Genomic DNA, 13,869 nt, shown 5'->3' with positions numbered 1-13,869 from the left:
ATTTTGCAGGGAGGAAAAGTTGCAAAAGGAAATTAAAACCAACTGATATTTTTTGCTTCATCTTCTGATAATTTAACATTTTTCAATGTGCTAAAAGCTCTTGCACATTGAGGGGGAATGCTGATGCCACAGACTCTGAAAAGATTTCCAGTTTTGACACTGCTATCACAATGGTGTTTTAAATCAGTCCCTGAAGCTGGTGGGTGTTGCATGCGCCCACCTTCCACCCTACCCCTCCATGCCACCTGCCCCCATACATGTGGCACCATCAGTGATTTTGAACTTCGCAGGACTGGAAATAATTACAGCAGGAGAGGTGGGAACTAGGGAAGTTCTTGTTAAGTATGATGCTAATTGGGTATAACTAATTAGCAGCTTCTTCCACATGGCTCCATCCAAACCTACCATGGGCACATCAGGCCCCTTGTCCTCAGCAGACTGGGATGAAGCAGAGTACAGTGCTTGCTGCAACACTTCCTCCTCAGTGCAGATGTCCTAGGCTGTGTGCCAGTATAACATAGCCTTGAACTAAATCTACTTGAGGATATGTTGTCTGCCAACAGCTCACACCCTTCCTAAGGTTGCAAGGCGTATCACCAAGCAGAAAGCTGTTTTCCTTCCATCTCATCTCATCTGCTTCTGCAGCAGGTCCCTGTAGGACACTGCTCCCTGGGAGCCGCCCCCAGCTAGGTGACAGGTGCTTTATCCATAGCAGCACAGACACCGTGAATGTGGCCACACCACGTAGCTCCTGCAATGCAGAGCAGCCGCAACAGGTGCCGGCTCTGCTCTTCCCAGTGGCTTGCCACAGGTTGCAGTGCTGCACGTGGTTTCTGGCTAGCAGTGGGCCACTGGTGGTGTTGGATTGTGCTGCTGTCAGGCTCCCCTCTGTAACTAACTCTGCTGTCTGCAGTGATAGTTTTCATTTCACGAAAAGTGATTAACTTTTCGTTAATTTGCAGAGGCTGGGAAAAGATGTCCAGAGGTGACACTAGCCTGGCTCTGGCCCGATTTCTGTCACATAAGGATGTGGGATGGCAGAGTTATAGGGCACATTGCTCGAACTTCTGCTGTTGGATCCCAACAGAAAGCACTAACAACAGTGCTTTCTTTGGGGCTGCTGGGGGCCCTTTACACAGCAGGACAAGTGTTGTGTGTGGGTCCTCTTTGCCACAAACCACCTCCGTGGACACAGGCTATCAGCAGCAGTTGCTCAGCCAGGCCCTTGCTGTTGGATGACCAGTTGAGAAGTCCCAGGAAAGAAGACAGAGAGCAGGGTTCACCCCAGTCACTGAGGACACCCCAGTACCGACACCAGTCCCAGCCACCCAGTCTTTGACTGCAAAGGGGAATGGGCAGCAAAACCATTCACTTTGTCAGCACCTAAAACAGCTCTGAGGAACTGCACTTGGGCACAGCTAACATAGCTAGATGCCTACAGTGGACAGGGCTGCAGGCAGCAGAAACATTTCCCACCAATAACCTCAAACAAAGACATCTTTGTCTCCCTGTCAGTCCTGCATGCAATCTTCTACAGCTCAATCAGGGCCATAGCACAGCATGTGTGAAAGGAAGCACTGGAAATCACCTGTGCATCTGCACCTCACCTCTCTTGTACTTCTCTGTGGTGAAGATGTGAGCACATGCTGCAAGGGTCCTGAAGGGTTCCAGAAGCCATCTCAATTACTGTAGGCAGGGCAGGTCCAGGACAGCTGCTGCACAGGCAGCCATGATTTGTGTCCACAGCTGGATTGCTTCCTGTGCTCCATCCATGGACAGTGCTTCTCAACAGCTGTCTCTCAGCTCAACTGCCTCAGTCTCCTGGGTTGTCCCGACCTGGCACCTGGCAGCAAGGCACAGAGATCACTCTTGGGGACTGCTGGTTGCTTCTGAAATTCTGCTCAACTCCCTCAAAGGATTTGGTGGGACTGCTCTTGTCAAAGGCCTGCTTTTCCTTCCCCAAAAGGAATTCAGCTGCCCTGAAAGATGGGCAGACTCCTGTCTCACCACCACAGAATCAAAGCAGTGACACCCAAACTGCAGCATCTCATCTGTGGAGGACACCCAATCTCTCACAGTCTTGTCACACCCGCTGGCTTCAGCCCGGAGCTGCCACTGCTACCCACAGACTGGTGGGACTAAATCACGGAGATGAGCCAGGTGTCTCAGGCTCTGTTCAGACAGGACCAGAGTGGTGTTAGCTGTGTGGGTGACCTGGCCAAGGAAATCTCCGCTGCCTTCTGTCAGCTTGCCAAGATCCTTATCCAGGGTACCAGGTGGGCTTCTCGTGCTGCCAAGGTACCAGCTAACCCCACAGTCTGAGTGTGAGCTCTGCAGGCATGAGAAGATTTCTAGAGCCATTTGCTGTCAGAGAAGGCCCTGCAGCTTTGAGCTCACATGGGCCAGCGTCTCTCCATCTGCCAGGGACTGGTGGAGCCAGCCGGAGGCTACTGGCTAAGGCTGGCACACTAACATGTGTTGCAGGGGTGCGTGCAGCATTCAGGGTGCCGTGCCCAGTACCTGGTGCTTGCGCTGAGGATATGGGAATGTGCCGGCATGTCCACAGCGGCTCTGTGACCCTGTGGGTAAGGCTTGTGGGTACCCACTGCGCACATGATGGCAAAGTCCTGATGCTGTCAGGATGATCTCCTAGGAAAACGTGCCCAGCCTTCACAGTGTGCCTCCAGGCACAGACCTGCGGGACCTACCTGCAGCAGTGATAGCGACGGGGAACTGGGCACGCCGGCCCAGGCAGGCTGGCTCCCCGGGGCCCAGGGAAAGGAGAGGTGCCTGAGCCCTCTGCTGTGGTTACACAGGGGCTCTGCCCACGGCAGCAGCAGAGCAGACCCCACGCTCCCCACGGCACATCGCGCCCAGGGGTTGGGCACAGCCGTGCTGCCGGACCGGACCGGACCGGACCTTCCCGGGAAGGCGCTCCGGACCTCTGCGGCTTCAGGCTCCCGCATCGGGGGGCGGCGGGCAGCCCCTGAGCCCCGCCGGCACCTCCCGGCTGCGGGGCGCGGCGCGGGGGGCGGGGCGGGCCGGGGCGGGGACCGCGGGCGGGGCGGGCCGGGCCGGGCCGGGCCGGGCTGGCAGGGCTCGCCTCGTCTCGCCTCGCCTCGGACCGGCTCGGCTCGGCTCGGCTCGGCTCCCATGCGCACGCCCTGCGCGCTGCCAGACCCCCGCCGCCAGCGGCAAGGTATGAGACTGAAGGTGGTGGTGGTGGGTCGTAGGGCCGGGACACGCGTGGGCAGGGGCACCTGCCACAGCCCGGGGCCTGCGGAGCCCGGCGGTGCCGGCGAGCGGGGGGCGCCTGCCCTACCCGTGGGCCTGGGGTGCCGCAGCCCCCGCCGGCCCCACCCCGCTTTGTGCGGAGCCGGAGCCGCCGCCGCCCGTAGCCGGGGGTGGGGGGGCGGGCACAGGCGGCCGGAGGATGCCGCGGACCTCGGGCATCCCCCGGTGTGTGCGGCGGGAGCGGCGCTTCCCCGCTGGCCGCAGAGGGGGCAGCCGGTGCTGACCGCGCTCTCCCCGGGCAGGATTCTGGCTCCCCAACAGCGCCCTGCCCTTGGGCTGTTCCTGCAGGTAACCGCAGGGGGGATTTTGTGTGCGGAGCGTGACGGACCGAGAGCTGGCCCTCGGTAGGAGCCCGCCGGCCCGGGGCGGGGGGGTCTGCAGCGGGCCGGGCTCCGCTCCGAGGTGCGCGGCCGGTGCACGGAGCAACGGAGCTTCTCGCCGGCTTGAGGCAGGTGGGAGTCGGCATCATGGTCGTGCCGCCTGCCCGGGAAGGCTGAGCCTCTCCCTGCCGGCCCCGCTTGCCGGTGCAACGGGTGGCACGGTTTGGCATCCGTATGACTTCGCTTATGATACAGAGAGAAGCCCCTTCTATGGGTCTGTGTGTGTGTGCGTGCGTGTGAGGGGTTGAATTTGGCCCTTTTGTGCTGGAGTCGTGGGGATTTTGGGTGCTTGATGTCAGGGCAGGTCACATCTTGTGCGGAGCACGATGACAGACACATAAATGACATCTGGGCCATCCTCTCTGGCAGCGGGGTCTCCTGGAGCCAGTTCCCCCTTCAGGGCAAGCCCTTGAAGGGGTCTTACTTTCAGGCAGCACAGCCTTGGAGGGCTGCTTCTTCTCGTGGGTCTGGTTTTGATGCTGCAGCTCTGTAAGGGGCGAAGGCAGGCCGTTGTGAAGGGATATGTAATGATGACAGCACTTTGCAAACAAGTCCCCGGTGGCCTCGGCAGGCCAGCTATGTGCAGTGTCTTGCTGAACATCCATTGTTCACCCTGAAGGGAGTGGTGCTCTCCTTGTCTTGTTGTGGAGTGTGGAAAACCAGCCCTGCAGCATCCTGGCTGTTCCTGATCCCACCCGCCCCGGTTTACTTACACCTCCTAAGAAGGCACTGTGTTTGCTGTAGTCCCTATAAAGGGAATTTGCCTGGGCAGGCTTAACCTCTTCAGGCCTCTTGGGTGCTCAAGGGAAGTGATTTCTGCAGAGGACTGAGAGAACACTTGGGGGGAGGTTGGGTGTTGGTTGCCTTCTAAGCTCCCCAATGCAGGCTCCCTGGTGGGTTAACAAAGGAGCGGCCTGTGTAGCCCTGCTGTTCCCTTTGTTCTCCCACTGGCTGCCCTCTTTGGAGAACTCTGATCTCTCCTGGTTTGATCAGAGTTAGAGGGTGACTGGTGGAGACCCGCAGGGAGTTCATGTTTTGGTGTGACCGTTTCAGGAAACAAAAGCAAAGCTTTGGGAGGCAGGACAGGGGGGAGCTGGTTGCTTCTTAGAGACAAGGCAAAAAGGAGGTGTTTTCATCTGAATTGATGTTGTTTGGTGAATTAGCATTATTGCAGACAAGCTATGGCTCCATCAATGAGATTATTTCAAATTCATTCAGTCCATTAGGCCATAGCAACAAATCCACCCTTGTCATCTCTGTAGAGCTGCCGTAGACCTGGGAAATGCAAGGCTCAGGCACTGGAGATGTTTGGAAAAAGAGCCAGACAACTCTGCTGCCTGCACCCCAGCTCTGCCCCGCACTGCTCCTGATCTCTCTTCCTCAGAGGCAAAGCAAGCAGCTCTGCATGAGTGTGCCAGTTTTGCAAGTCCGGGGGGAGAGGGAGACTGCTGCCTTCTGTGTGCCAGCTGCATCACCCTCGCCAGCAGCATTGCTCACCTCCATCCCATTGATCAGACCAGTTGCTGGCTATGTCTGTGCAGCAGGTGGGTTTCCTGATAGCAGGTCAGGGTATCTCCAGATGTGGTGGGTTTCTTGCTCTCCCCCCCCTCCCCCCAGTAATTTCTGCCTCTCAGGTATGTTTGTTTGTCCCCTCTGAGCAGATTTCTTGCTCAGAAGATGTCAGTATTGGATAATATTTTGAATATTGCTATGTCTACATTTGTTAGTAGTTGGATAATGGGTGGATTTTGGGTTGTCTGACTCTGTAGCAGGTTTCTGTAAGTCTCTTTCTAGGTGGGTTGGCATTGGCCATGCTGCTGGTCTCTGGAACTGGTTTGTGGTGCCTGTGCAAGTGCAGTTCTCCCTTGCCTGTGGGCCATCTGGACTGCCAGATGCCCGAGTGCTGTGTGGACTGTGTTTTGGGGCTGTATGCTCGAGTATGGAGCCGGTCCCTGTGCTGTGAGCTGCAAGTGCCCAGGCACACAGGCACTTCAGTGTGAGAGACTTGGGGAGAGAACTGAAGGCTTTGGCAAATCCCCAGAAGCCAAGATGATGTTTTGGAATGAGAGACAACTGCCTCAGGGGCAAGCTAAAGTAGATCTTGTGCATGACCTTGCAGACTCCTTATTTGTTGTAGTCAGTTCACTGCCTCTGATGTTTTTGTATTCCTTGGCCCACAGCAGCTGCACATGAAGTCTTCATCCCACCCTGGTGGGTCCTGATTTCCACAGCAGGGATTTTGATGGGCAAACTGTTGGAGGGTGGGTTGTGGCAGGGTATGACAGAGACCTTTGAAGAAACAGGGTGGAGGGAGACTGTCACAGATCAGTTTCCCACCGTCTGCTCTTGGTTGGTCCAAGGGGACCTCAACAGAGTCCTGATCCTTAATGGCCAGACCCTGTCCTCCACTCTCATAAATAAACCATCGCCAAGAAAGTTTGATTGAAGTGTTTGCTTCAACAAAAAAACCCACCCAAACTCACCACCTTATGAGTATTCCTATCTGCCAGTTATAAACAGCAGCAGTCTTTTTTGGCATTAAAATGATAGCCAGTATTACAGTTAGCCAATGTCTGGGCGGCTGCTGAGGAACTTGCTGCTAAACCTCCTGCTCAAACCCAAGGGGACCTGTGGACTCATCCTTGCTGAGGCTGGACAGCAGCTGCTCTTTGAAACAGCTGGGGCTGGCTGCCTCTTGGAGCACAACAGGGCCACAGACAGTCTGATCTTTTGCTCCCGTGGCAAGAAGACACCTGTCGTGGTTTAACCCCAGCCAGCAACAAAGCATCACGCAGCCACATTTGTACTTCCCCCCTGCCCAGTGGCATGGGGAGGAGAATTGAAAAAAATAGTAAAACTTGTGGGTTGAGATAGGAACAGTTTAATAAAGAAGGTAAAATAAAATATAATATTAACAACAACAATAAAAAAAATAGTAGCAACAATAATAATAATGTTAATAATAATAATAATGAAAAGGAATATAGCACCCACACCCCCCCCAAACCAAAACAAAACAAGAAAAGAGAGGTGCAATTGCTTACCACCCACTGACTGCTGCCTGACCAGCGATCCACCCTTCCTGGCCAACTCCCCCCAGTTTATATACTGAGCATGACATTCTGATATGGAATATCCCCTTGGCTAGTTCTGGTCAGCCGTCCTGGCTATGCTGCCTCCCAGCTTCTTGTACACCTGCTTGCTGGCAGAGCATGGGAAACTGAACAGCCCTTGACTTAGGATCAGCGCTAGGTAGCAACAACTAAAACATCAGTGTGTTAACAACATTATCCTCACACTAAATCCAAAACACAATGGAGTTGCCTCTTCTTCACCTCTTTGTTTGCTACCTCTCCTCTTTAGCTTTGAGCCGAGCCGTCTATGAGTTGGCCTGACCCTGTCAGCACTGTGCCTTCCAGAGGTGAGTTTGCTCCATAGGGGAGCTTTCATCTCAGCGTGAAACCAACTGCAGCCTGGCTGCAGGCAGAGCCAAGTGTTACGGAGATGTTGACTGCTGGGGACACCCGGATCTTCTGATTGCCTCACACTTGGGCAGGGTGAGTGTGTGGCCATCTCTCTCTGCCCCACAGTTATGCTTCTTCTGTGCCAGGTTTCTACGTTGATATGCCTGTCTCTGGCTGGCATTCATAATGGGAGGGAGGAGGTCTTTTCTGTAGGAGTTTCCAGTATTGAAGGTGTTTGACCCATGGAATATGGCAGTCTGGGAGTGAATGTGAAACCACTTGGGCTAGGTCACAAGAGACAGCTTGATAGTCTTTAGAAAAAACATCAGTTTCCCCTGAACCGAGGCCCTGGCCTCCATGGGTCTAGCATGAGAAACTGAAAACCCCTTAACTTAGGATCAGTGCTACTTAGCAATAGCTAAAACATCAGCATGTTGTCAACATTATTCTCACACTAAATCCAAACCACACTGTACCAGCTACTGAGAACAAAATTAACTCTATCCCAGCTGAAACCAGGACAACACTGGAGCGATAATGCGGTGAGGTGTTTCACATGTAGTCATCACCTGGCTTCCCTTAAGTGCACGTTAAGCTGCTCTGGCTGCAGAGAGCTGATTGAGGCAAGCAGCCTGCAGCACATAGCAATTATGCTGACGTGCCTTCAGCCTCTCCGCAGGAGAAACAGGAAAGACCTTTAGATCATCCAGGAGGCTATTTGGGCTGAGGGTTTTGACACTCACAGGGTTATAGTGGCTTGCAAGTAGAAGCCAGGCTGGCCTAGTATTTCCAGGGATTTCCCCTCTGTGGTATGACAGGCTTGCCAGCAATTCTCCATTTTGAAAATATACCCTGCAGGGCTCTATTAGGGTAATGCTGATGCTTACTATTTCCAAAGTACTTTGAAATTCACAAATAGGACTTTCTGACCCTCTGCCAAACAAAGCCCCTTCTAAAGCTTGGAGACATGCTGCTGCCCATGGTAGGACCCATGACAGTGTGCAGCTCTAAGCCCTGTTCTCTCTTCCCCGGTTGACCTGCTCCCTGCTCTATTTCACACATTTTCACATTTTCCAGAGCAGTGCCCAAAGTTTGGCCTCTCTCTCCGTCTCTTTTCCAAGCATCCTTCTGGGCTCTGGTTTGTGCAAGGGTTTCCAGTCTGGTGAGTCGCTGTGCTCTTTATCTCTGTGCCAGGAAACATGGACATTCCTGCCTGCAGAGAGGAGGTCTTCTGCACCAATGACTTTGCACTGCCTCTCTCCCTCTGTGGGACAAAGTCACAGAGGAAGATGATAAGGAAGACAAAGCTGCAGAAACTCCCATCATTTGTAGTATTTTTATCACTGAGCTTGAGACAAAGTCCATGGAAACTGATTAGATAGCTTCCAGGAAAGCAGGAGAGGCCAAACTCAGTCTTGTTCTTCCTCCTGCGGCTCTGGGAGCTGTGCTTAAACAGGAGAGGACGCAATACTGGTGGAGTGTTCCTCCCAGGAAAAGGAGGCCGGGCAAGGCTCTCCAGGCCAGGGTTACTCTAGTAAAGCGAGTATGAGCCTCGTGGCTCCAGCTTGTAGTGGAGTAGAGCAGGGGCAGTCAGAAAAAAGGTGCAGGCAGGAGGATCCAAGGCAAGTACTGGGCCTACTCCCGAGAGCAGAAATGAAGCAATCCTTGCTGTACAGATACTATGATTTAAACTCTCCTTGCAGGGTGGCTGTGCAGAGGGCTGAAGTCCTCCTTGGAGAGTCAGAAAACTCTGGATCCCATCCCAGGTTTTCTGGGAACCACAGGCAGGATGCATGGGTAGTGTTCAGTCGTAGACAAGTGCCTTTTTCTCAGACATTGCCCTCTCCCTGGGTTGGGGTATGGACTGACGCAGCAGGCGAATGCGAGCATGTGCAAGTGCGGGACTGGAAGCAGCAGATGTCTGCTGAAGCTGCCTGTTGTACTCCAGCCTTGCCTGGGTCTTGTTTAGCCAGGGAGCTTTTTCACATAATGCATTTGCCTATCTGCCACAAGGACCCTTGAAGTGGTGCTGCCCCTGAATGCCGTCCAGTGTCATTGTTACACCGGTGAGCTGCGCTGGATCCAGCGATAGGCTTTTCACCACCCTCTGTAGCACAGTAGCTCTTCTCCCATCAGGTATCTATGGGGTTTTGCTTTCCAGGCTGTGGAAAGTTGGGCTCTGCCAGTGCCATTCAGCTCTCAGCCACCTTCCACATGGTTGTGTGTGAGGTTCTTTAAAACCAGTTACTTAAACCAGAGCTTCACAGTGTTTGCCCTGAGCAAGAATACACAAATCTTGAAAAATATGAACCATATTGCCTTAGAAAAGTGTAGCTACCATTTTGCCTGAACTGCTGGCACAGTTGCAGTGCTACTTTCTGAGGAACCTCACATTGATGTTTTTGGGAACATTGGTAACATGAACGATGCCAGGAAAGACCAATCTTCCTTGTCATCCTCTGTTTTCTTCCATTCTATCTGGCCCCTAAAAGGAGGCTGTGCTGGCAACAAAATTGCATGGTAATAGGAACAGAGAACCCAGACAGCTCTTTAACTGCAGTAGACAAATAGAAGTCAAAGATTGTCGTGCTAGCATCTACTTAAATATAATTAGTTCATGTTATTTTTCTCTGCCATTTTCTCTGATTTAATTTGAATACCAAAATACACACACAGAGCAACAAAAACAAAATCAGAATAGCATTGCTTGAAGTTCCTGCTCTCATAATATTTAGCTCCTCCTATGTATAGAGGCTCTTTTCCTTAAAGACAGGGAGGATCAGAGTCTCTTTTCTGACCGCTCCTGCCTGTGGTCATGGCTGTGGCTCATGTTTCTCTTTGAATTTGCAAAGGTCTTGATGTCAGTAACTGATGCCTGAAGTCTTAATTGAAAAGATCGATTTTGCTAATGATAGCCTGGCATCCAACAGCTTCCATAGAAATTGATAGGATTTCAGTGTCCCACAGTTTTAAAAATCATGGCACTCATTTAAAGGCTTAATAGGGACTGAAGGGATTGACTTTACAGCCCCTTGTATCTATTTGAGGCTCTTGACCCCTGCCATACATTGAGCACTGTGCAATAGCTATGGGTGTGATGCACCCTGCCAGGCAAACCAAGTTTTGGAGCAGAAAAACCCAACCCATCACTGAGACTTTATGAGTAAAAACTCAAGTGGAAAGTTGACAGTTCTGTCTTTCTTGGCATCCAGGTTGTGTTTTGATGAACTCTTGGTTCTTGTGGAGCTGAAAAGATCAGAAGCCTCTTGTATCTTTATAGATAATGGATTCTTCAATCTGGCTGACAAACCAGAACGACAGCCAGTAGCTGGAATCAAGAAGTTATTTGGCAAAATAATAAGGCAGTTGTGTTTTTAGCAGCAAAGAGGAGGAATTGTGGGAAGAGCTTCCTGGGATGATGCATTGCTAGAACTTGAAGGATGATCTTGCAAATAATGTCATTCAGTGAAGACAGCAGTGTTCTCTGGAAGTAAGTGACACCTCTCAGCCTGCCATTAGCTGAACAGCAGCTACCTGGCATCCTGCAGAGATTTCTTTCCCTGGCTTGTCACCCACAAAGCATCCCATCTCACCATGGTGGAGAGCATACACTCCTCTCTCCAAGCTTTCAGCGTGTGCTACTGGGCTTTGCCTTCAGGGCCCCAAGGTAGTATTCCTTCCCCAACACAACAGCTAACTCTCTCCTGAGTTTTGTTTTATGGTCACTGGAGGGATGACAGTTTGAAGGCAGGAGTCCTCTGAGACTCTTTGGACATTGACTGTAAGTGGAGATGGACTTCACTGACTGTGGTGGCTGAAGATCTGGAGAGGGAGGGGTAGGTGACTTATCCTTGTGGAGGCAGAGCACTGTGTGGGACCGGGTGTGTGTTGACTGACAGAGGTCACAGTTATTAGCCAGACAGGGGCTTAGCAGGATGGTTTGCTTGCCTGTAGTACCTTCACCTTTGGAGATTTTCAGAATAAAGGTGGACAAGGCCCTAAGAAACCTGGCCTACTTAGAGGCTGACCCTGCTTTGACCAGGAGTTTGGGCTACAGAGCCTCAGAGTCCCCTTCCAGCCTAAATTTGCCTGTGATTCTGTGATGACAGTAGAAATGAAAACCTGGTGTCCTGGTTTCAGCTGCGAAAGAGTTAATTTTCTTCCTAGTAGCTGGTGTAGTGCTGTGGTTTTGGATTCAGCATTAGAATAATGTTGATAACACACTGATGTTTTCAGTTGTTGCTAAATAGTGTTTATAGTAAGCAAAGGATTTTTCAGCTTCTCATGGCCAACCAGAGAGAAGGCTGGAGGGACACAAGAAAAGGGGAGGAAACAGAGCCAGGGCAGCTGACCCAAACTGGCCAAAGGGGTACATAAACTGGGGGAGTCGGCTGGGGAGGTGGCAGATCTCTGCTTGGGAGCTGACTGGGCATCAGTTGGTGAGTGGTGAGCAATTGCATTGTGCATCACTTGTTTTGTATATTTCAATTTATTATTATTATTGTTATTATTATTTTCTTCCTTTCTGTCCTATTTAACTGTCTATCTCAACCTATTAATTTTACTTTTTTTTGATCCTCTCCCCCATCCCACTGGGTAGAGGGAGGGGAGCGAGCGAGCAGTTGCATGGTGCTTATTTAAATCACAACACCTGGTAATGATATTAGGAACCAAAGTTCCAAGGAGTTTAAACCAAGGAAACCCATAGTTAAAGTCTACCTGGAAAGTCTGCCTTGGTCCCTATCTTTGATGTTTCTTTTTCAATACTCATGCTGAGTGTTGAACTTGGATGAGTGGTGAGAATCCCTAACTTTTTGCTGCAGGACACATATCTGCTTTATGGGTCCATCCATTGGATGGAGGCAAAATATCAAACGATGTCCTTGAGTCTATTGTGATCATCCTTGAGGTTTCAAAAAACATTTCAATAAAGCTCATCTTGCTGTTAGCTTGCAGAATCTCTTATTGTTGAGAGCAGGGTTTTGGTGCCCAGCCCTTTGTGGGCTGTTAGTGGAAGAGGACTTCTTAAGCTTGATTGAGAGTAGATCTGTTTGATGTGTAAAGAGGGAACTGAAGTGACAATTTCTCTACCTTCTCTTTCTTTCAATTTTGAGAAACCAGTGAAACTAGTCATTATCTTGTGTTTTTGTGTATTTCAGAAAAGTTTTCCAGAGTCTTACCTATTCTTCCTTCCCTGGTAGCATGACTTGCAACATGAACTTTTCTGTGGCTTCATGACAGCTTGTGTCTTACATATAAAAAAACCCATAGTAGTGTTTATACTCTTGTTTCTGCCTGTCTTGCAGTCAAGCTCAGTTGTGGGGGTTTGGAAGATTAATGGCATAGACACCATACGTGTCACTAGAAGGGCTTCACACACCTTTCACTGTTTTGGGGTTCTGCTGCCACTGGTGCCACTGGCCACAAGCAGATGATTGCATGGTGTCTTAGTCTGCAAGTCTGGAAATCTGCAAGTCTCTTGAACTACTGCAGAAAGGCAAGTGTCCCCTAGGAAATTCAGATCTTTATTTTGAGCTCTTTCTAAAAACCTTCCCCTTTCTTTACTTCCATATCTGCCTGTGTCATTGTCTGCTGTTCTTCTTGTGCCTGGAGTTCCCTGGCATTGCGGGGCACCAGGGTGTCACTGGCAGTGGTAGCACTCATCTGCAGCCCTCAACCTTCTCAGGGACCCCTCTGTGGGACTGTTCCCATTTAAAGTCATCTCTGGCTGAGCAAGAGCTGGGAGCGTGGTGCTGACTCTTCTCTGGCTCTGAGCAGTGTGCAGAAGTTTCCCGGAGCCTGAAGACTTTCTCTGGTACTGAAAAGCCCTAGATGCAGTTGTAATTTCATGAACGCATGTAAGATACCCAGAGAAAACTGCATATTCAGTCAGGTGCAGTGTGGCCCAGTGTGTCCTACCCAGTGCTTTTCCTCTCACCCTTCTTCACACAGACAGCCTTTGTTTTTGCTGCCTAAGGCATGAAAATCAAGTCCCAAGCGGCCTGGCCTGCATTGTCAGGAGTTCAAATGTTGCTTTAATTCACAGCCAGACTTCAAGGGCTGTGCTACCTTCCCTATTTTTGTCTTTTTTTTCTTTTTTCCTTTCCACTGGCACTGGAAAAAGATCAAATACTGTCTGGATACATCTACAGTGCCGCTGTGTCTTGAATGCCTCATGCAATGCTAGCTTTCTGCAGCTCATTGAGGACCTGGTCATGCAGAAGAGAAGGCAGAGAGGGACAAGTGTTTAACTTGGAAAAGGTATGCCTGTAAAGGGATATGACATACAGCCTTTGACATATGGTAGGATGATGGGATGGAGAGTTCAGATAGGGAGTGATTGTTCCTCTGTTTATCACTGCCCAGGAACTACAGGATACAGATAAACAGTGGAACTCATTGACACAGGATGTTGGGGATGTGGTTCAAGAAAAGCCATTAGATGAGTCTGCAGGCAGAAAATCCATTAGGGCAGGCTAAACAGACAGATAAGCCTTTGGCTCAAAAAGTCCCTGAGGCACAGATGCCCAGAGCTGACTCAAAGGCAGAGAAAAGATTAGCTTGTCAGTGTGGGTATCAGCTGTGCTGGAGAAATAGACTAGCATGGAAAGTAGCAGTGGTAGAGGGAGAGAGTGAGCGAGCCTGTAGCTAGGAGCTCAGTTGAGATGTGGAGGTTCTGCCAGGTATGCTCCCCAGCTGGAAGGGTTGGAGAGAGGGATCATGCAGAGGGA

General features: G+C 51.0%; 1 protein-coding gene across 2 annotated transcripts in view; it reads left to right on the top strand.

Annotated features, from left to right (window-relative positions):
* The first annotated feature begins 3,067 nt into the window (after nucleotides 1-3,067).
* Nucleotides 3,068-13,869, top strand: part of CORO2A (coronin 2A) — a 65,200-nt gene continuing 54,398 nt past the window's right edge. The window contains exon 1 of one of the 2 annotated variants that reach the window (XM_049794895.1): nucleotides 3,068-3,199. In XM_049794895.1, coding sequence (XP_049650852.1) covers nucleotides 3,154-3,199 — 46 coding nt within the window. In that variant the 5' untranslated portion in view covers nucleotides 3,068-3,153. The remainder of the gene's footprint in view (nucleotides 3,200-13,869) is intronic. The other variant, XM_049794897.1, reaches the window with a different exon arrangement.

Source organism: Accipiter gentilis, chromosome Z (genome assembly GCF_929443795.1).
Source record: "Accipiter gentilis chromosome Z, bAccGen1.1, whole genome shotgun sequence".
Classification (NCBI taxonomy): domain Eukaryota; kingdom Metazoa; phylum Chordata; class Aves; order Accipitriformes; family Accipitridae; genus Astur; species Astur gentilis.
This window is presented reverse-complemented; position numbering and strand designations above follow the sequence as displayed.